This window comes from Dendrobates tinctorius, unplaced genomic scaffold (assembly GCF_039654945.1).
Source record: "Dendrobates tinctorius isolate UK_male_01 unplaced genomic scaffold, ASM3965494v1 ptg000251l, whole genome shotgun sequence".
Lineage (NCBI taxonomy): Eukaryota > Metazoa > Chordata > Amphibia > Anura > Dendrobatidae > Dendrobates > Dendrobates tinctorius.
In genome coordinates this window covers 2,746,778-2,768,174 of record NW_027361918.1, presented here as the reverse complement: position 1 = coordinate 2,768,174, position 21,397 = coordinate 2,746,778, and the positions used below count along the sequence as shown (strand labels likewise).

At 44.5% G+C, this 21,397-nt stretch overlaps 1 protein-coding gene across 3 annotated transcripts in view; it reads right to left on the bottom strand.

Annotated features, from left to right (window-relative positions):
• LOC141065424 (uncharacterized) overlaps nucleotides 1-21,397 on the bottom strand; it is a 102,284-nt gene that overhangs the window by 71,480 nt on the left and 9,407 nt on the right. Inside the window, exons 1-2 of one of the 3 annotated variants that reach the window (XM_073557917.1) lie at nucleotides 13,049-13,590; nucleotides 12,639-12,791 (exon numbers count right to left, since the gene is read on the bottom strand). In XM_073557917.1, the coding sequence (XP_073414018.1) occupies nucleotides 12,639-12,791; nucleotides 13,049-13,225 (330 nt within the window). In that variant the 5' untranslated portion in view covers nucleotides 13,226-13,590. Of the gene's footprint in view, nucleotides 1-12,638; nucleotides 12,792-13,048; nucleotides 13,591-21,397 lie in introns of those variants that run through there. The other 2 variants (XM_073557916.1, XM_073557918.1) reach the window with 2 other exon arrangements.

Below are 21,397 nucleotides of genomic sequence, written 5' to 3'. Positions count from 1 at the left end.
TCAATAGTTGAGCTCATGTGGCCCCGACTACCTGGTTTACTCCTTGCTGTTTGGGAGGTCCGAGGACCCTGGTAGTTGGAGATCGAGAGTCAACACAAAGTTGCTGCCGGTGGTTTGGTGGTGGTGCTGTCTGGGCAGCTCTGTCAGCAGTGTGCTGGAGACAGCAGTGAGGGTGAAGATAGAAAGATACAGGCAGACGGTGATACCGGAGACTCTTCTATGGAATCCTCCTCGGATATAGAAACCAAGGTGGAATCAGGACCAAAACCTGGTAACTTCTCAGAGAATAACGGGAATCCCCCTGAAAGACATGCTGTTACCTATACTAATAATAAGTGTTCTTTGCCAAAACGTCTAATAATAAAGCCACCACCGGGACATGTGAAATACAGGTTTTCCACATTCATCTACCTACTCAAGGATATTTCTTGAACAATACCTTCCAGACTTAACAAATCGCACCTCCAGAGAAGAGAAATCTCTTTCTAGAAGAGAATACCTACTGAGTGCAACTGTCGTGAAAAAGGCCGATTTGGCTGAAACGCGTTGACTTTCAAAGGTTGCTTTTATGTATTGAACTTTAATAAAAGTAATCTTGTTTGCATTCAAAAGGAGTGTGCAATTGATATTTATTCTACATGATCTACGAGGTATCTCATCAATTCCCTCAATTGGCACCTCCATTAGTGAACACGCAGAGTGCACACCAATATCTAATTTTCATAGTGCACACCTGCGTCATATTACAGTTGGACTGGTTCATATTAGCGGTCACGCCCCGCTCTTCAGTTTAACTGGACATTAATATATTGTGCTGTGTTTTCGTTACCATTGCAGGAAGTGCTCTCTTAATTATGTTTCACGTCTTTACATAATTATTTACATCAGCTTTGGTCTCAGTCTCGTGTTATCCCACGCAATCAGATTCCGTAGTGCCCTTATAATTGTTACAGCCCCTGTCTTGGGGGGGGCGGAGTCAAAAGCAATAATGGATATGGGTCTGGACAATGTATGTGGGACGAGGCCTTCGTCCTGGACGAATACTAACAATACTAAGTTAGTATTGACAGTACGAACTCCACTTTACCACTCCCAGAGTCTGCCAATCTACCACAGGGTTGTGCAGAGTGAACCAAGGAAGTCCAAGAAGCACAGGAGAGGATAGACCCTCTAGCACATAACAGTCAATACCTTCTGAATGCATGGCACCTACCTGTACATGTAACCCTTGAACGGCTTGAGTAAAATACCCATCTCAAGGGTGCAGAGTCGATGGCAATTATGAGTATAGGTCTGGACAGTGAATGCGGTTTGAGGCCCTGGATGAACCTAGTCTGGATGAACCTGTCCCAAAACCCAGAAATAACCACCTTATTATTGCCCAGATGGATATCAGCAGTCAGAAAAAATTGTGCCCTACCCACAGAGAAGATATGCACACCCGGGTTGCTAACCTCCCCGCAAATCAGGTTCCTTAGTTTTCCAGCAGCTGTGTTACCATGAGATTGAAGAACACGTGCCTACGAGATGGTCCTTTCTACCATAGTAAAAACACATCCCCCTTTGCGCAGATCAACATACTGATTTCCAGAACAAGTTGCCCCAGCCAATTGCATGGGTTCCTGAGATGACTCAGACCAGATTTCCCTTGGCCCCGGACCTCCCGCACATAGGGATGTCTCTTTATGTCTCTGGCGAAGACGATGATCCACTCGGACAGCACGATGCATGGCCGCTGCAAGGGAAACTGGAGACTAATACAGGGCTAAGGCATCCTTCACCTTTACTGATAGCCCTTCACAGAACTGGCTATGGAGTGCGGAGTCATTCCACTTAGTGCCAGTGGACCACCTCCGAAACCTGGAGCAATACTCCTCCGACGGACGGTCTCCCTGCTGAAGCGGACGTAGTGTGGACACGTTCGGGGTCGTCATATATATTACTCAGCGCCAGAAAAAAATTCCTACACTGTCTGGAGCAATCGGGAGTCAGACGGGAGAGAGAATGCATAGGCTTGGGGGTCACCCTGACGAAGCAAGATTATAACACCCACCAGTTGCTCCTCAGTTCATGAGGTACAAGGTCGTAACCTGAAGTATAATTTACAGGCCTCCCTGAAAACATCAAACTTGTCATGCCCCCCCCCCCCAAAGAGAACCTGTCAGGCAAAGCGACCTTGGGCTCCACTAAGGGTTGCCTGAGAGTCATGGTCCCCACACCTGAGGTGTTAGGGTGCTGGAAAAGACAGTCCCTAGATCTGCCACCTCCAGGCTGAGCAGTTACATTTGCCCTGTCAGAGCAGTGATAGGATACATAATAGATAAAAAAAAAAACGGTTTTGGTCAGAGCAAATGTCACGACTCTGTTGTTGGGTATCCAGGGACCAGGGGCTCCTTCTCTGTAATGTTTAGCAGGTGCCCTAGCTCACCCTGTTCCCTGGATTACTTCTGATGGTGAAGACTCCGGGGCCACCTACCTTGCCTGAAACCACTCTCAGTCTGTACCGTTCCCCCACCCAAGGAAGAGGGGAGTAGCAGTGTAACGTAATACACCAGACGAACAAGGTAATATGAACAGATATGAACAGGGGTAACAAAAAATACCAAACACACAAATATACACATGCATATAACAGAGGAATGCACCAGGAAGTAGAGGATGGAGTTAAACGAAAAACGAAAGTAGGAGAAGAAAGGGAATTATCACACACTCAAAACCTAGCAACAGTCTCAGATAAATACACCAAACGCCTTCTCCAATAATAACCACCAATATCCTGCAGCCATGCAGCATAAGCTAACTCTGACAATGAGTGCTAGCCAGGATCCAGATTATATAGGAGATGGGAGTGGCTATCAGTGCGCAGCTGAGAGCCTTAATGCAGGAAAGCTTACAGGAGTTCTCAACTGAGCAGATTAACCCCTAAAATGCCCAAAGAAACTTACACCATTTTATAGGAAGATGAAGTGCGTCTAACCAGTGCAGGAGTAGGAAAAATCAGTCGCTGCGGTCCTCTGGCTCCTCTCTGTTGCAGTAAACATGTGACAGAGATCTAGTTTGCTTTCATTTGTCTATAGAATATTCTCCCACAAAGAGTGTGTTTTTTAATACAACGTTTGGCAAATTTCAGTCTTTCTTTATGCAGAGGGGTCTGCCTCAGCTTTCGAGCACAGGATGAGATGTTGTTCTGCGTGCCATGTACTGTACATGTTGAAAACATCACTCCAAATATCTCCAGCTCAGCACCAGGGCTGTGGACTCAAGAGCCCATTTTGGTGGAATTGGTGTCATGGAAATTGAGAAGTCTGAGTTGGAGGTATGGCTTACAGACTCCACAGCGCTGCTCAGCACGAGGTTCTTTGGATGTGGTTTCTTCACCCCAATAGAATTGTGTTTTCATCGGTTTTCCTCCTCCCACCATGTCCGGGTAGGTCCTTACCTGTTCCATCTATGGGGTAATAGATGAAGCAGAGATACCAACATCATTGGCCAAAGTCTTGTACGCCTTATACCAGGGCTCCCCAAACCCTTCTACTGGGCCCAATCAGATAGACCAAGATGATGTCTGGGCCTCACCATCTGTAGTGGACGTCTAGGATAAAATTACAAATCTCTCTATTTTCCTCTTTTGTCTTCCGCACACAAAAAATAATATACAAAAAAAATTCACAAAGAGTAAATTATGAGGCAAAACTGGATATTACTACAGCAATAGAGAGAACGGAGCGCCTGTCCTGGCTTCCATGACATTGGCCTCCCAGCTAAGGAGATGCAACACTCCAGACTGCCTGTGCCAAGTAATAAGAGCATTTCTGATCTGCGGATACGATCTGCCTCATCTTCACCGCTGTGGACACGGAAGAGGGAATTGTTATGATTCCGTAACCGGGGAGGATAGCAGGGGAATAGATTAGGCAACCAGATAACCAGAGAGGTTGGTAACTTAGCGGATTGCAGACCCCTAAACTGACAACACAACTAGAATTAGCCGTGGGACGTACCTACGATGCCTTAGACACCTCGGCACAGCCAAAGAATTAACTAAGTCTAAAGAGAGAAAGGGGAAAGCTAAACTGCCCCGGAGTAGAACCCCAAAGGAATAGATAGCCCCCGAACATATATTGCCGGTGAGACAAGATGAGGCACAAAACACAGGCAGAAAATAGAGTAAGCAAATGATCAGGCCCAAACTGTCTAGATAGAACAGGACAGGAAAGATACTGTCTGCAATCACGCACAAAACCCTTAGAAAAATTCCAACACGTCTGATATGCAAAAATACTGAGGCCACACAACCTCTCCCCCACTAAATCAGAACTCTGGTGTAAACTGGACAAAAAACAAAAGATACTGATATAACAGGGGATTAGAAATACTGAAAAGACTGACATAAGCTGTGGCATATGGAACAGAGTCCAGCACAGGTACCAGCAGGGAACAAGGCTGAACTCACACCAGCAAAACAGAAATAAGAGAAAAGCAAAAAATGGAGCAAATGCAAAAAGATTCAAGCAGACAAATAACTTATCTGAAAGATGCAGGACAAAGCAGGAGGCAAGCAGACTTCCAAAATGCTCAGGAAGAAAACCAAATCACCGGCCACCACTGATGGAAGGTTGCTCACTTAAATCTCTCCAGTCAGTAACACCTGACCTCCAATCATCCTCCTCAGGTGATTGACTTCTGTCAGCCAGACCAGCTCCATTACCAGCAGCAACCACCAGAGGGAGCCCAAACTCAGAAGCCAGATCAAAGGTGTTCACAACAGGGAATACTATGATTCTCAGGCTAATTAAAGTCCTGTGATCACTGACAAGGTGCAGACCGGCGAGTCTAAACACTGACTAATCCCCGGCAGCAGGATCAGGATATAAGTCGGACACTGGGCGCCATTAATAGTGTCCTGGCTTTGGTTCCTATTTTGTCTTCTTGTAGCCTCAATGTCTCGGAGCAGTTTCACTAAACACTTAATTTCAGGAGATATTGAATCATAGAATCATAGAGTTGGAAGGGACCTCCTGGGCCATCTGGTCCAACCCCCTGCTCAAAGCAGGATTCGCTAAATCATCCCAGTCAGATGTCTGTCCAGCCTCTGTTTGAAGACTTCCATTGAAGGAGAACTCACCACTTCTCGTGGCACCTTGTTCCACTCATTGATCACTCTAACTGTCAAAAAGTTTTTTCTAATATCTAATCTATGTCTCCTCCCATTCAGTTTCATCCCATTGCTTCTAGTCTTTCCTTGTGCAAATGAGAATAAAGTTGATCCTTCTACAATATGACAGCCCTTTAGATATTTGTAGACAGCTATTAAGTCTCCTCTCAGTCTTCTCTTTTGCAAGCTAAACATTCCCAAATCCTGCAACCTTTCCTCATAAGACAGGGTTTGCAGACCGGTCACCATTCTGGTCGCTCTTTTCTGAACTTGCTCCAGTTTGTTGATGTCTTTTTTAAAATGTGGTGCCCAAAACTGGACACAATATTCCAGATGAGGTCTGACCAAAGAGGAGTAGAGGGAAATAATGACTTCACGTGATCTAGACTGTATGCTTCTGTTAATACATCCTAGAATTGCATTTTCCTTTTTTGCTGCTGCATCACACTGTTGACTCATATTCAGTCTGTGATCTATTAGTATACCCAAGTCTTTTTCACATGTGCTGTCACTTAGCCCTATTCCTCCCATTCTGTATATGCTTTTTTCATTTTTATTGCCCAGATGTAGTACTTTGCATTTTTCCCTGTTAAAAATCATTCTGTTAGTTGCTGCCCACTTCTCCAGTTTATTTATATCTTTTTGAATCCTCTCTCTCTTCTCTAGTATTAGCTATCCCTCCTAGCTTTGTGTCATCAGCAAATTTAATCAGTTTACCCTCAATTCCTTCATCTAAATCGTTGATAAAGATGTTGAACAATACAGAGCCCAGGACAGAGCCCTGTGGTACCCCACTTGAGACATTCTTCCAACTGGATGTGCAACCATTTACGACCACTCTTTGGGTCCAATCACTAAGCCAGATATGAATCCACCTAACAGTTGCCTTGTCCATTCCATACTTAGTCATTTTTTCAATAAGGATTGTGTGAGATCCTTTGTCAAATGCTTTGCTGAAGTCAAGATATACTATATCTACAGCATTTCCTTGATCCACCCAATCAGAGATTCCGTCATAGAAGGAAATTAAGTTAATCTGACATGAATTATTAGTTACAAACCCATGCTGACTCTGTTTAATCACTTCATTCTTATCCAGGTACTGACATACATGTTGTTTAATAATTTGTTCAAAGATCTTTCCTGGTATAGAAGTCAGACTCACCGGCCTATAGTTGCCTGGGTCCACCTTCTTCCCCTTTTTGAAGATAGGAACAACATTTGCTCTTCTCCAGTCTTCTGGCACTTCTCCTGTTCTCCAAGAATTTTCAAAGATTATGGAGAGGGGTTCAAAAATTTCTTCTGCTATCTCCTTCAGTACTCTGGGGTGTAATTCATCTGGACCTGGAGACTTGAATTCATTTAGGTTAGCTAAGTGTTTCCTCACTATCTTTCTGTTTATACATATTCTGGATTCTTCTATTCCCTTAGGAGGACAGTGAAGAACAGTTGATGTTACATTTCCTTTCTGAGAGAAAACAGATGCAAAATAGGAATTTAAAAGTTCGGCCTTCTCAACATCCTGTCTTACCATTTCATCATTTTCATCCTGTAAAAATCCTATAGCATCTTTGACTTTTCTTTTACTTTTGACATATCCTCAAAATCCTTTATTATTGCTTTTGACATCTCTTGCAAGCCTCAATTCATTGTCAGCTTTAGCTAATCTGATTTGTGCCCTGCAGGTTCTGCAGACAGCATTATATTCTTCTTTAGATATGCCTCCCTCTTTCCATTTTATAAACATTTTTTTCTTCCTTTTTAGCATGTGCTTAAGTTCTGTGTTCATCCATCCAGGTTTCCTTAAATGCTTCCTATTCTTCCCTCTTTTTGGAATTGTTAACATTTGTGCTTTGAGAATTTCATTTTTCAAGATTTCCCATCCTTCCTGGACATTTTTGTCTTTAAGGATATCCAGCCATTGGATCCCTCCAATTCTCTTTCTGAATCCCTTAAAATCTGCCTTTCTGAAATCTAACCTTGACGTCTGAGTCTTCACAGGTCTTCCTCCTCTAGTTATCCAAAATTCTAAAATAGCATGGTCGCTACCTCCTAGGGTCCCAGCCACTCTTACCTCCTCAACCATTTCCTCCCTGTTTATAAGGATTAGATCCAAGGTAGCAGTTCCCCTTGTTTTCTCCCCTACCTTTTGGAAGATAAAGTTGTCAGCAAGAGAGGATAAGAATTTTCTTGACCTGTTAGCTTTGCCTGAGAGAGATTCCCAACAAATGTCTGGATAGTTGAAATCTCCCATGACAACTATGTCATATTTTTTGGAGAACTTGGCCATTTGATGCATAAAGAGTTCATCCATATCTTCAGCTTGCACAGGCGGCCTGTATTAAATGCCTACAATGGTGTCCTTTCCATTGTTCTGTCCTTGTATTCTTACCCAAACAGTTTCCACAGAACTTCCAGTCTCTGAAGCTTCAATCTCTGTGCAGATATACGTGTTTCTAACATACAATGCGACACCCCCTCCTCGTTTATCAAGTCTGTTTCTTGCAAATAAGTTGTATCCTTCTAGTCTTGTATTCCAATCATGTGTATTGTCCCACCAAGTTTCAGTGATTCCAATGACATCATATTTCTTTTCCTGTGTTAGTAGTTCCAATTCTCCTTGTTTGTTGCCCATGCTTTGTGCATTAGTATAGAAACATTTTAGTTTGTGATTGGTTTCTCTTTCTCCAATATTTTTATTAATTAGATTCTTTCGTCTTTGTTCTTCCTTTCCACTTCTAATAGCAGAGTTCTCAATAGCATTTGTCAGGTGTATGGCTTTTTCTAGTCTTTTGCTTCCCTTCCCATGTTGTTCTAGTTTAAAGCTCTCCTTACAAGTGTAGCAAAGCGACTTCCAAATACATGTTTTCCAGTCTTCGTAAGGTGCACCCCATCTCTAGCAAGTAGTCCATCGTATAAGTAATTCACTCCGTGATCCAGAAATCCAAATCGTTGCTGACGGCACCATCGACGTAGCCAGTTGATCACCTGCAGAATCTTATTCCACCTCCTTGTTCCATGGCCATCCACTGGGAGGATGGAAGAGAAGACCACCTGCGCTCCCAGTTCTTTCACTTTCTTGCCTAAGTCTTCAAAGTCTCTGCAGATGGTTTCCAGGTCGTTTCTTGCGGTGTCATTTGTCCCCACATGTAGTAGCAGGAATGGGTAGTCATCTGTAGGTCTGAAGAGTCCTGATCTCCTGTCAGACACATCTTTAATTTTTGCACCTGGAAGACAGCACATTTCTCTTGAAGTTATATCCGGTCTGCAGATAGCGGCCTCTGTTCCTCTCAACAGGGAATCCCCCATGACCACCACTCTCCGTTTCTTCTTCACAACATTTTTCTTTCTCCGTCCAGGAGGACTCTGAAGGCGTACAAGGTTGCTGTTTGTTGGCAAAGTCTTATCCTGATGTATTTCTTCATCGTTTTCCTGCGTGAGAGCCTGGTACTGGTTTCTGAGCAGTATGGGTGCTGACTGCCTCCTGATCCTCCTGCTTCTCTGGGTCACATGTCTCCATTCCTCTGTTTCTTCAGGTGCACTTCGAATTTCTTCTCTTTCTGTAACATGAAGAGATAATTCTGCTCTGTCCAAGAACTCTTCACCTTCCTTAATGATCTTCAACGTAGCTAACCTCTCTTCCTCCAGCAGGGACACGAGCTGCATTTGTGGCATGTGAAGTTTGGCTTTTCCACTGGTAATGTATATGTGCTGCTCTTAATATTTAGGGAAGGGGCGACCATGATGACCTGAACGGTGTCTGGAGAGTGCGGGGACTATCATGAGAAAACTTAATCTACTCCAATAAATGATGAAGGTGAAAGAAGGAAATCTGCATTTCCCCCTAGGTTTCCCCGAAATGAATCTGGGAAGAAAGAATCCGGTGCAGAGTTGTCCGAGAACAGAGGAGCAGTTGGGTAACAGAGACGTCGCCACCAGAGAAAGCTGTAAGACCACCGACATGTCCTCTCTATTCACATGGGAAGCAGAAGGCATCAGTGTAAATCCACGGAATATCATGGGGGACGACTCCCAGGTGCAGGACTCTAGATCCAAGATAATAATCAGGGCAGTTGTCTGACCGGTGTCGGCTCATCTGTAATGTTTGTTAGTCCAGCGATAATCACAATGGAGACTGGCGCTCCGGGTCCTGTTCAGAGTTTACCTCTCCACTCAGCAGATAATAGAAATATAGAAGAGTTTACCTCTCCACTCAGCAGATAATAATAGAAATATAGAAGAGTTTACCTCTCCACTCAGCAGATAATAGAAATATAGAAGAGTTTACCTCTCCGCTCAGCAGATAATAGAAATATAGAAGAGTTTACCTCTCCGCTCAGCAGATAATAGAAATATAGAAGAGTTTACCTCTCCACTCAGCAGATAATAATAGAAATATAGAAGAGTTTACCTCTCCACTCAGCAGATAATAATAGAAATATAGAAGAGTTTACCTCTCCACTCAGCAGATAATGATAGAAATATAGAAGAGTTTACCTCTCCACTCAGCAGATAATAGAAATATAGAAGAGTTTACCTCTCCGCTCAGCAGATAATAGAAATATAGAAGAGTTTACCTCTCCACTCAGCAGATAATGATAGAAATATAGAAGAGTTTACCTCTCCACTCTGCAGATAATAGAAATATAGAAGAGTTTACCTCTCCGCTCAGCAGATAATAATAGAAATATAGAAGAGTTTACCTCTCCACTCAGCAGATAATAGAAATATAGAAGAGTTTACCTCTCCACTCAGCAGATAATGATAGAAATATAGAAGAGTTTACCTCTCCACTCAGCAGATAATAGGAATATAGAAGAGTTTACCTCTCCACTCAGCAGATAATAGAAATATAGAAGAGTTTACCTCTCCACTCAGCAGATAATGATAGAAATATAGAAGAGTTTACCTCTCCACTCAGCAGATAATAGGAATATAGAAGAGTTTACCTCTCCACTCTGCAGATAATAGAAATATAGAAGAGTTTACCTCTCCACTCTGCAGATAATAGAAATATAGAAGAGTTTACCTCTCCACTCAGCAGATAATGATAGAAATATAGAAGAGTTTACCTCTCCACTCAGCAGATAATAGGAATATAGAAGAGTTTACCTCTCCACTCTGCAGATAATAGAAATATAGAAGAGTTTACCTCTCCACTCAGCAGATAATGATAGAAATATAGAAGAGTTTACCTCTCCACTCAGCAGATAATAGAAATATAGAAGAGTTTACCTCTCCGCTCAGCAGATAATAATAGAAATATAGAAGAGTTTACCTCTCCACTCAGCAGATAATGATAGAAATATAGAAGAGTTTACCTCTCCACTCAGCAGATAATAGGAATATAGAAGAGTTTACCTCTCCACTCAGCAGATAATGATAGAAATATAGAAGAGTTTACCTCTCCACTCAGCAGATAATAGGAATATAGAAGAGTTTACCTCTCCACTCAGCAGATAATAGGAATATAGAAGAGTTTACCTCTCCACTCAACAGATAATAGGAATATAGAAGAGTTTACCTCTCCACTCAGCAGATAATAGAAATATAGAAGAGTTTACCTCTCCACTCAGCAGATAATAGAAATATAGAAGAGTTTACCTCTCCACTCAGCAGATAATAGGAATATAGAAGAGTTTACCTCTCCACTCAGCAGATAATAGAAATATAGAAGAGTTTACCTCTCCACTCAGCAGATCATAGAAATATAGAGGAGTTTACCTCTCCACTCAGCAGATAATAGAAATATAGAAGAGTTTACCTCTCCACTCAGCAGATAATAATAGAAATATAGAAGAGTTTACCTCTCCACTCAGCAGATAATAGAAATATAGAAGAGTTTACCTCTCCACTCAGCAGATAATAGAAATATAGAAGAGTTTACCTCTCCCCTCAGCAGATAATAATAGAAATATAGAAGAGTTTACCTCTCCACTCAGCAGATAATGATAGAAATATAGAAGAGTTTACCTCTCCACTCAGCAGATAATAGAAATATAGAAGAGTTTACCTCTCCACTCAGCAGATAATGATAGAAATATAGAAGAGTTTACCTCTCCACTCAGCAGATAATAGAAATATAGAAGAGTTTACCTCTCCGCTCAGCAGATAATAGAAATATAGAAGAGTTTACCTCTCCGCTCAGCAGATAATAATAGAAATATAGAAGAGTTTACCTCTCCACTCAGCAGATAATGATAGAAATATAGAAGAGTTTACCTCTCCACTCAGCAGATAATAGAAATATAGAAGAGTTTACCTCTCCGCTCAGCAGATAATAGAAATATAGAAGAGTTTACCTCTCCACTCAGCAGATAATAATAGAAATATAGAAGAGTTTACCTCTCCGCTCAGCAGATAATAGAAATATAGAAGAGTTTACCTCTCCACTCAGCAGATAGTGATAATATAGAGGAGATTACCTCTCCGCTCAGCAGATAATAATAGAAATATAGAAGAGTTTACCTCTCCGCTCAGCAGATAATAGAAATATAGAAGAGTTTACCTCTCCGCTCAGCAGATAATAATAGAAATATAGAAGAGTTTACCTCTCCACTCAGCAGATAATAGAAATATAGAAGAGTTTACCTCTCCATTCAGCAGATAATAGAAATATAGAAGAGTTTACCTCTCCGCTCAGCAGATAATAGAAATATAGAAGAGTTTACCTCTCCACTCAGCAGATAATAGAAATATAGAAGAGTTTACCTCTCCGCTCAGCAGATAATAGAAATATAGAAGAGTTTACCTCTCCGCTCAGCAGATAATAGAAATATAGAAGAGTTTACCTCTCCACTCAGCAGATAATAGAAATATAGAAGAGTTTACCTCTCCGCTCAGCAGATAATAATAGAAATATAGAAGAGTTTACCTCTCCACTCAGCAGATAGTGATAATATAGAGGAGATTACCTCTCCGCTCAGCAGATAATAATAGAAATATAGAAGAGTTTACCTCTCCGCTCAGCAGATAATAGAAATATAGAAGAGTTTACCTCTCCGCTCAGCAGATAATAATAGAAATATAGAAGAGTTTACCTCTCCACTCAGCAGATAATAGAAATATAGAAGAGTTTACCTCTCCATTCAGCAGATAATAGAAATATAGAAGAGTTTACCTCTCCGCTCAGCAGATAATAGAAATATAGAAGAGTTTACCTCTCCACTCAGCAGATAATAGAAATATAGAAGAGTTTACCTCTCCGCTCAGCAGATAATAGAAATATAGAAGAGTTTACCTCTCCACTCAGCAGATAATAGAAATATAGAAGAGTTTACCTCTCCACTCAGCAGATAATAGAAATATAGAAGAGTTTACCTCTCCGCTCAGCAGATAATAATAGAAATATAGAAGAGTTTACCTCTCCACTCAGCAGATAATAGAAATATAGAAGAGTTTACCTCTCCACTCAGCAGATAATAGAAATATAGAAGAGTTTACCTCTACACTCAGCAGATAATAGAAATATAGAAGAGTTTACCTCTCCACTCAGCAGGGAGATGATCTCTGAGGTGAAGTCTATGATTCTTCTGGAAATGTTGCTCTCGTCTTCGTCCATGTCTTTTTCGTCATTCGGGGAGAAATCTGGGTGGTGTGAAGGGATCGGGGTCTTCGGTGTCTTTATGATAGGAGGCTGTAAATCATACAAGGACATCACCGTCAGTCACATACAGATCTGATCTCATTGCACAGTGACATTTACAGATTATTAATAGGTATTTTACACCTGTCCATCAGGTGAGACTTTCCACCTGTTAGGACCTGGCTTGTGCTTTCCAACATCCTATGAAGACATCTGAAGCCTCGGTTCCTTATGGCCTTCATGAATATCGGAGGTCCGTGTAGAAGTTTAGGGGCCTCTAATATGATGGCACATAGCAGAATCCATACCTGTGTAACTAGTAAAGTCTCTCCCTGTATCAGCTCGGCTTCATCACATCCCTCAGTCTTGGCCTCTAGAGAACCTGTGCACTTGGAGAACGCTATTTCTGCCATTTCATTGGTGATCTGTGGGTGAATAATGTGACGTTGCTGCTCGGTTGTTTTACTGAAAGGAAATGAACCCATTTCCTCCCCGGAGATTTCCAGCCCTCAGTCCCAGGTGCGTGCATGGAGCGGCTTCTCTCACCGCTCACTGTACCGAGCGCTGGCTGGGAACATGCCCGGCACACAGCCGGCTCTATACCGCGTCTGTACTGACACCAGTCACTGAACCTCCAGGGATGATGTGGACGGAGTGAGCGACCTGGTCAGACACGTTGTCCTCCAGCCATTACTGGGGATTGTTGGGGTGACACGGTGTCTCTAGCACCAGAGGCTCAGATGGGATTAGATGCCAGAACATCCTTCCTCCAATCGTTTACATTAGATGCTATGATCTTCATATCAGCTCATTCGATTCCCGGGAAATGTGTAATCTCTCACGTCCCCAATCACCCAGGTGGTGCCAAGGTCTATAGTAAGACACAGGAATATCCATCACACTCTCAAAGTCGATATATTCAAGATACTTTAATGATTGGTTCACATCAAACAAGCATGACCCAGTTGGAAACAGAATAGCGACAAAATAAAGAAGATGCTTCGACCAGTCATGGGACTTAATCACAAGGTTGCAGTATATTATTATTATTTATTATTATAGCGCCATTTATTCCATGGCACTTTACATGTGAGGAGGGGTATACATAATACATACAAGTACAGTAATCTTAAACAATACAAGTCACGACTGGTACAGGATGAGAGAGGACCCTGCCCGCGAGGGCTCACAATCTACAACGGGATGGGTGAGGATACAGTAGGCGAGGGTAGAGCTGGTACTGTATATCTAAATTACTGAAATGTAGAATATGAAGGCATGAGCTTGTTATATAGGGATAAGTTAGAAGATTCCTTCCATCTGGGGAATAGTAGAGGGCAACGCAGGCACATCCCATGCCACTGCATGGACTGTGATTCTCCAGCTCCTACATATACCACCAGTCTATTATTCCCAGCCCCTCTGTCTTCCTCAGATCTGTTATTACCGGCCCCATCTCCTGTCTCCGGTCTGTAATCCCTAGGCCCTCCGCCTGCCACCGGTCTGTGATGTTCGGTCCCTCCGCCTGCCTCTGGTCTGTAATCTTCGGCCCCACCGCGTGCCTCCCGTCTGTGATCTTCGGCCCCTCTGCCTGCCTCCCATCTGTAATCTTCGGCCCCTCCGCATGCTTCCCATCTGTAATCTTCGGCCCCTCCGCATGCTTCCCATCTGTAATCTTCGGCCCCTCCGCATGCCTCCCATCTGTGATCTTCGGCCCCTCTGCCTGCCTCCCATCTGTAATCTTTGGCCCCTCCGCATGCCTCCCATCTGTAATCTTCGGCCCCTCCGCATGCCTTCCATCTGTAATCTTCGGCCCCTCCGCATGCCTCCCATCTGTAATCTTCGGCCCCTCCGCATGCCTCCCATCTGTGATCCTCGGCCCCTCCGCCTGCCTCCCATCCGTGATTTTCGGCCCCTCGGCCTGCGATCTTCGGTCCCTCTGCCTACTTCTGGTCTGTGACCTTTCGCCCCTCCGCCTGCCTCCTGTCACGGTCACGTGTGTCTGGACGCAGCGAGTACCGCAAGGCGAACCCATATGACACACGTGACCCTGGATACACCGCCTACAGTGGGGCGAATTTAAATAATAAGACGTGCAGCTGGATACACTGCCTCCAACTGGCGAATTGATATATTACACCTATATATACAGTAGTCTGGAAACCCCGCCTCCAGTAAGGCGAATTTAAGTAATAAAGGGGAAACCTGGTTAACAATAACAACGGAGGGCCCTGCAATAGGGAATAGGGACGTGGAGACCTCCTGCACGCCCCTGAGCCAGAGTCCCTGCACTCCTAACGTTCCCTATGCCGGTTCCGCACCGGGCGACGCACAGGAACCGTAAAACCCTGACTTGCCCTGACCCTAAACCCTCACTAGGGAATTGGTCGGTGTGGAAACTAATCCCACCACCGCACTAAACACACACAAGGGAAAATGACAATACAGGGGGAACACCACTTAGCTTTGCTCTGTTGCGTACGCTCCTAGCAACAGAGCCCACCACCTGTGTGCATCTTCTCCTCCACCCGGATCCATCACCATAACTGGATCCTTCACCATAGTGCAGCCTTGGAGCAGAGTCCACCACCAGTTGCAGCTTCCCAGTAAACAGAGTCCCAAAGATGAGTCCAGCTTCTGCCAAAATGTCCAGCATGCTTGAGTCCAGTTTTCAGCAACCAAGTCCCGCATGCTGAGTGCAACTCTCACAATCGTCGTCACTCCACCAAGCCATGCAAGCACCTCCTGCTGACACCATAAACTGCGACTCCACCACGCCATGCCAGCCCTCCATGCAGACTCCATAGCTGACTCAACCCCTCTGGCTGGGCTGCCCAGGACTCTCATTCAGCTCCTTCTTTCACCCAGGCTTCCTTGAGAATGACTAACTCACAATATCACCAACGATCATCAAACACACCTGAAACTCTTTTATAGAGCCTCACACCTGATTTGTAATACGTGCACATTAAAACTAAAGTGCACTACCACTCACCACCACTGGGGCAACTTAGAACAAACGACACCACGTGTAATAATTCTAATGGCCACCGGGGGCAATAAACCCACTTTGGCACCAAGCCAATGGAAAAAAAGTTCACTTTGTCCATTTACTTGTCAGATCCACCTTGGATCATGACACCTCCGGTCTGTGATCTTCGGCCCCTCCGCCTGTCTCCGGTCTGGGATCTTCGGCCCCACCACCTGCCACCAGTCTGCGATCTTCGGCCCATCCGCCTGCCTCCGGTCTGTGATCTTCGGCCCCTCCGCCAGCCTCAGGTGTGTGAATGATCGGTCACTGATGAGGGGAGAGGCAGGTTTTCTTCACCAAAGCCATCAATGTAATCAGTATTACAGCGCCATCACAGCCAGGTCTGTACTGTACATTACAATAGGCTGCTGACAGAATCTCTCTAACTTCTATTTCATATGAAAGTCATCCGATCGGCTGGAGTCGGCCAATCACTGTGGGCCTGATGCTTTCACCCAGAGGTGGAATAAATGTGCCGTTTTCCTGAGGATCAGGCCACGTGCTGGACTATCTGTGGTCATGTTTCGTTCAGTATCATGTGGTTTCATGGGAAGGGGCATAGATGTGTTGTCTCATTGCTCCAGTATACAGCACACCTCTGCCTCTCTATGGAGTCTGTAAGGAGACTGGTCTCACCAGTATGTCCACCACTGGCAGATCCGTCCGTGACAGTCCTCTGAGGTGGAGCTGTGGCCGATTCATTGGCACAAATATATCTATATAATGAGGTCCCTGTGCAGAAACACACAGCACTGCGTGCTGCCCAGGGATGGACGCAGGGTCTGTCAGCGTCACTGACGCCAAGGCCTTGAGATGTTGTGCGTCCGGCCTCCAGGTCCACCAGGTCCATTGGTGGAAGTCACTCACCTGGTGCAGTAAGTGACGTGATACTTTCTTTTCTGTAGGTTGTGATTGAGGAGACACGTGGTTTGGATTCATTTTCTAGTCTCTGATCCACTGAGCTGCCGGAGACACGTCTCCAAGGAAGATTTTTGTGAACGATGAAAAGGCGACAGCCGGGAAGAGATAATCAACCCTTGGTGAAGAAATCCGCGCTGTGGCTCCTCTTTAGGCCAGAGTCACACTAGAGGAATACGGACAAGTGCTATGCAAGAAAAAAAATTGCATAGCACTCGGTCCGCTATTAATCTATGGGGCAGCTCCCATCACCGTTTTTTTCCTCTGCCGTACTATATGTGAGTGAAATCACAGCATGCAGCACCATATTACGGCCGAGACTCGCCAATGCAAGTCTATGGGGGCGAGAAAAAAAAAAAAAAAAAAAAAAATCGCACAGCACTCGCACCATCCGTGTGACTTGCGAGAAATACGCAACAGTGTCCTTTGAAAAGCCAGCAATTCATCTGCGGCGTACAGTAAAATCACACTGACAGGTTAGAAAAGAATATATACAGTTGTGGCCAAAAGTATTGACACCCCTGCAATTCTGTCAGATAATACTCAGTTTCTTCCTGAAAATGATTGCAAACACAAATTCTTTGTTATTATTATCTTCATTTCATTTGTCTTAAATGAAAAAACACAAAAAGAATTGTCCTAAAGCCAAATTGGATATAATTCCACACCAAACATAAAAAAGAGGGTGGACAAAAGTATTGGCACTGTTGGAAAAATCATGTGATGCTTCTCTAATTTGTGTAACTAACAGCCCCTGTAACTTACCTGTGGCACCTAACAGGTGTTGGCAATAACTAAATCACACTTGCAGCCAGCTGACATGGATTAAAGTTGACTCAACCTCTGTCCTGTGTCCTTGTGTGTACCACATTGAGCATGGAGAAAAGAAAGAAGACCAAAGAACTGTCTGAGGACTTGAGAAACCAAATTGTGAGGAAGCATGAGCAATCTCAAGGCTACAAGTCCATCTCCAAAGACCTGAATGTTCCTGTGTCTACCGTGCGCAGTGTCATCAAGAAGTGTAAAGCCCATGGCACTGTGGCTAACCTCCCTAGATGTGGACAGAAAAGAAAAATTGACAAGAGATTTCAATGCAAGATTGTGCCGATGTTGGATAAAGAACCTCGACTAACATCCAAACAAGTTCAAGCTGCCCTGCAGTCCGAGGGTACAACAGTGTCAACCCGTACTATCCGTCGGCGTCTGAATGAAAAGGGACTGTAAGGTAGGAGACCCAGGAATACCCCACTTCTTACCCCGAGACATAAAAAAAGCCAGGCTGGAGTTTGCCAAAACTTACCTGAAAAAGCCTAAAACGCATTGGAAGAATGTTCTCTGGTCAGATGAGACAAAAGTAGAGCTTTTAGGGCAAAAGCATCAACATAGAGTTTACAGGAGAAAAAAGAGTCATTCAAAGAAAAGAACATGGTCCCTACAGTCAAACATGGCGGAGGTTCCCTGATGTTTTGGGGTTGCTTTGCTGCCTCTGGCACTGGACTGCTTGACCGTGTGCATGGCGTTATGAAGTCTGAAGACTACCAACAAATTTTGCAGCAATGTAGTGCCCAGTGTGAGAAAGCTGGGTCTCCCTCAGAGGTCATGGGTCTTCCAGCAGGACAATGACCTAAAACATACTTCAAAAAGCACTAGAAAATGGTCTGAGAGAAAGCACTGGAGACTTCTAAGGTGGCCAGTAATGAGTCCAGACCTGAATCCCATAGAACACCTGTGGAGAGATCTAAAAATGGCAGTTTGGAGAAGGCACCCTTCAAATATCAGGGACCTGGAGTAGTTTGCCAAAGAAGAATGGTCTAAAATTCCAGCAGAGCATTGTAAGAAACTCATTGATGGTTACCGGAAGCGGTTGGTCGCAGTTATTTTGGCTAAAGGTTGTGCAACCAAGTATTAGGCTGAGGGTGCCAATACTTTTGTCTGGCCCATTTTTGGAGTTTTGTGTGAAATGATCAATGTTTTGCTTTTTGCTTCATTTTCTTTTGTGTTTTTTCATTTAAGACAAATTAAATGAAGATAATAATACCAAAGAATTTGTGTTTGCAATCATTTTCAGGAAGAAACTGAGTATTATCTGACAGAATTGCAGGGGTGTCAATACTTTTGGCCACAGCTGTATATATATTGCAGAGAGAGATAGAAGAAAAGCCGGTAATACATCGGCTTCTGTAAAAGCCAGGGGGGGCAATAACCATGGTCCCTTCCTAGGCTATTAATATCAGCCCCCAGGCGCTGGCTTTCCCTCTGCTGTATATATACACACACCTATTCTAAGTGTATATCTCTATTCTAACCTATCACTCTGTGATTATACTGTATGCGGCAGATCATTTGCCGGCTTTAATCTATCTATAATTGAAGCTTGAGGAGGACAATTTGCATATTCCAGGTGCCTTCTGGGAAGAGTGAAGAGTCCCCCTCAGCAGGAAGGTCATTATGGTGCGCAAATTTTTGCCTCTAGGACATTATTGCAAGAAAGCTTGGCGGATTGAGTAGATTACACAAGAAGTAAAACACACAGCAGGTCAGCGTGACCTAGGAGCAACATGGCAAATGTGACGACCTACATGGAGAGCTGCAACATGTGCTACATGTTCACAGATGGACCAGAAGAAGAATCCAACTTCATCTGCCAGAAGTGCAGACTACGGGGCCTTTTAGAAGAAAAAGTGCGGGGTCTGGAAGAAAGAATTGCAACTTTGAAACGCATCAAAGAAAATAAAGACTTCCCAGAAAGAACAGAAGCATCTCTACTGGTCACAGAAGGTGAAGAAAGTGTCAGAGAACCTCCAAAAGCAGACGGAAGCATGTGACCAAAAGAAGCAAGATGACCATGGAGACATCACCAACCACACAACTGAGAAACCGATACCAAGGCCTTGCGGAGGATGAAGATGGTACACCTAAGGATGAGGCACAACCAGCAAGCAAAGAAGAAAAGGGCACACAGCAACACCCAGAAGTGACAACAAAAAGTACAGCCAAGAAGCGAAGAAGAGTGGTGGTGGTGGGAGACTCACTACTGAGAGGCACAGAAGAAGCCATCTACAGACCGGATATAACCGCAAGAGAAGTATGCTGCCTCCCAGGTGCGAAGATCAATGATGTGACCGATAGGATACAAAGCTCATCAGTTCCAAGGACATCCACCCATTTCTTCTGATACATGTTGGCACCAATGACACGGCAAGGAAGGACCTACCGACAATCTGCAAGGACTTTGAAGAGATGGGGAAGAAAGTAAAGGACCTGGAAGCACAGGTAGTGTTTTCTTCTATCCTTCCAGTAGACGGGCATGGCACTAGGAGATGGAACAGGATCCTTGATGTGAACAACTGGTTAAGACGATGGTGCAGACAACAAGGATTCGATTGCTGGACCACGGTGTGAATTACCTGTACGACGGACGCCTCGCCAGAGACGGACTACACCTCAACAAACCTGGGAAACAGACATTCGCCAGAAGACTCGCTACACTCATCAGGAGGGCGCTATACTAGAAGAAGAGGGGACGGGAAGAAAAACGTTAGACACAAATATGAAGGGGTGTGTGGCCTAGCAGCATGTGAGGAGGACGTGGATCTGCTGAGCTACCACACACAGCTACTGATTACTGCCGCCATATCCCCACAGCACGGTCAGTAACTAACCTGTGTGCATTCCTGAGACCTGCGGGTGCCGCTGGACAGAGACATTCAGCCTCTAGCCTTACATTATGCAAAAAAAAAGGTCAGAAGAGTGACCAGTGAGCTGGGGCCTGGGTCCCAAGATGGCGCCGCTACCACAACGTGCACTCTGGAGGAAGCAGCTGCTGACAGTGAGGCCAGGAACAGGGAGGTGGCAGCCCGGCAGAGACGCTTTGCCAGAGTGTAGGAGGCAGAGCCCGAGTCCCTCCAGGAGACAGATGAAGAGCTGGAGTCTGTAGGTGGAGGTATGGATCCGGAGGTGGGGGAGAGGGGAGAAGAGGAGGCCATAGGCTCCGGAGATCGGGAGAAGCAGGATGCTGGAGCCAGCTGGGGAGAACTAGTGGAGCAAACCAAAAGCCAGCTCCAAGCACTGCAGCTACAAATGCCAACAGAACCTACTATCAGAGATGCGCTGACGGCAGTTACGCAGTGTGGGTCTGCTATCCCTTCTGTGCTCACTCAGCTGGGTTATTTACAAGAATCCATGCAAAATGTGAGGCATGAACTCCACGCCGTTAAAGACAGAACCGGGCAACTTGAGAAACGAGTCGGAGTTGTGGAGGGTACTGTGTCTAAGGCAGCGCAGCATCATAAAGAACTTAAAAGAGATATGGCTGCTGTGTGGGCCACAACTGATGACCTAGAAAATAGGTCTAGACGGAACAAGGTCCGCACTGTTGGCATGCCTGAACGTTATGAAGGCAAAAATCCTACTGTTTTTATTGAAGCCTGGATTAAGGAGAAAATAGGAACTGATAATCTAACTCAGTGGTCCCCAACTTTTTTTGCACCAGGGACCGGTTTCAAGCAAGACCATTCTTCCATGGCCCAGCAGGGTGGGGATGGAGGTGTGGCAGGGGCGTGGCTTTGGTCATAAGGGGGCGGGGCTATGGACACAGTTGTAGTGTAGCAGTGCATACTTATAATTAAATAACATTTATAATGTGACTCAACTCACCATAGGTTTTGAATGAGTGCTCCATCACCCCCTTCTCCCCATCATTGCCTTC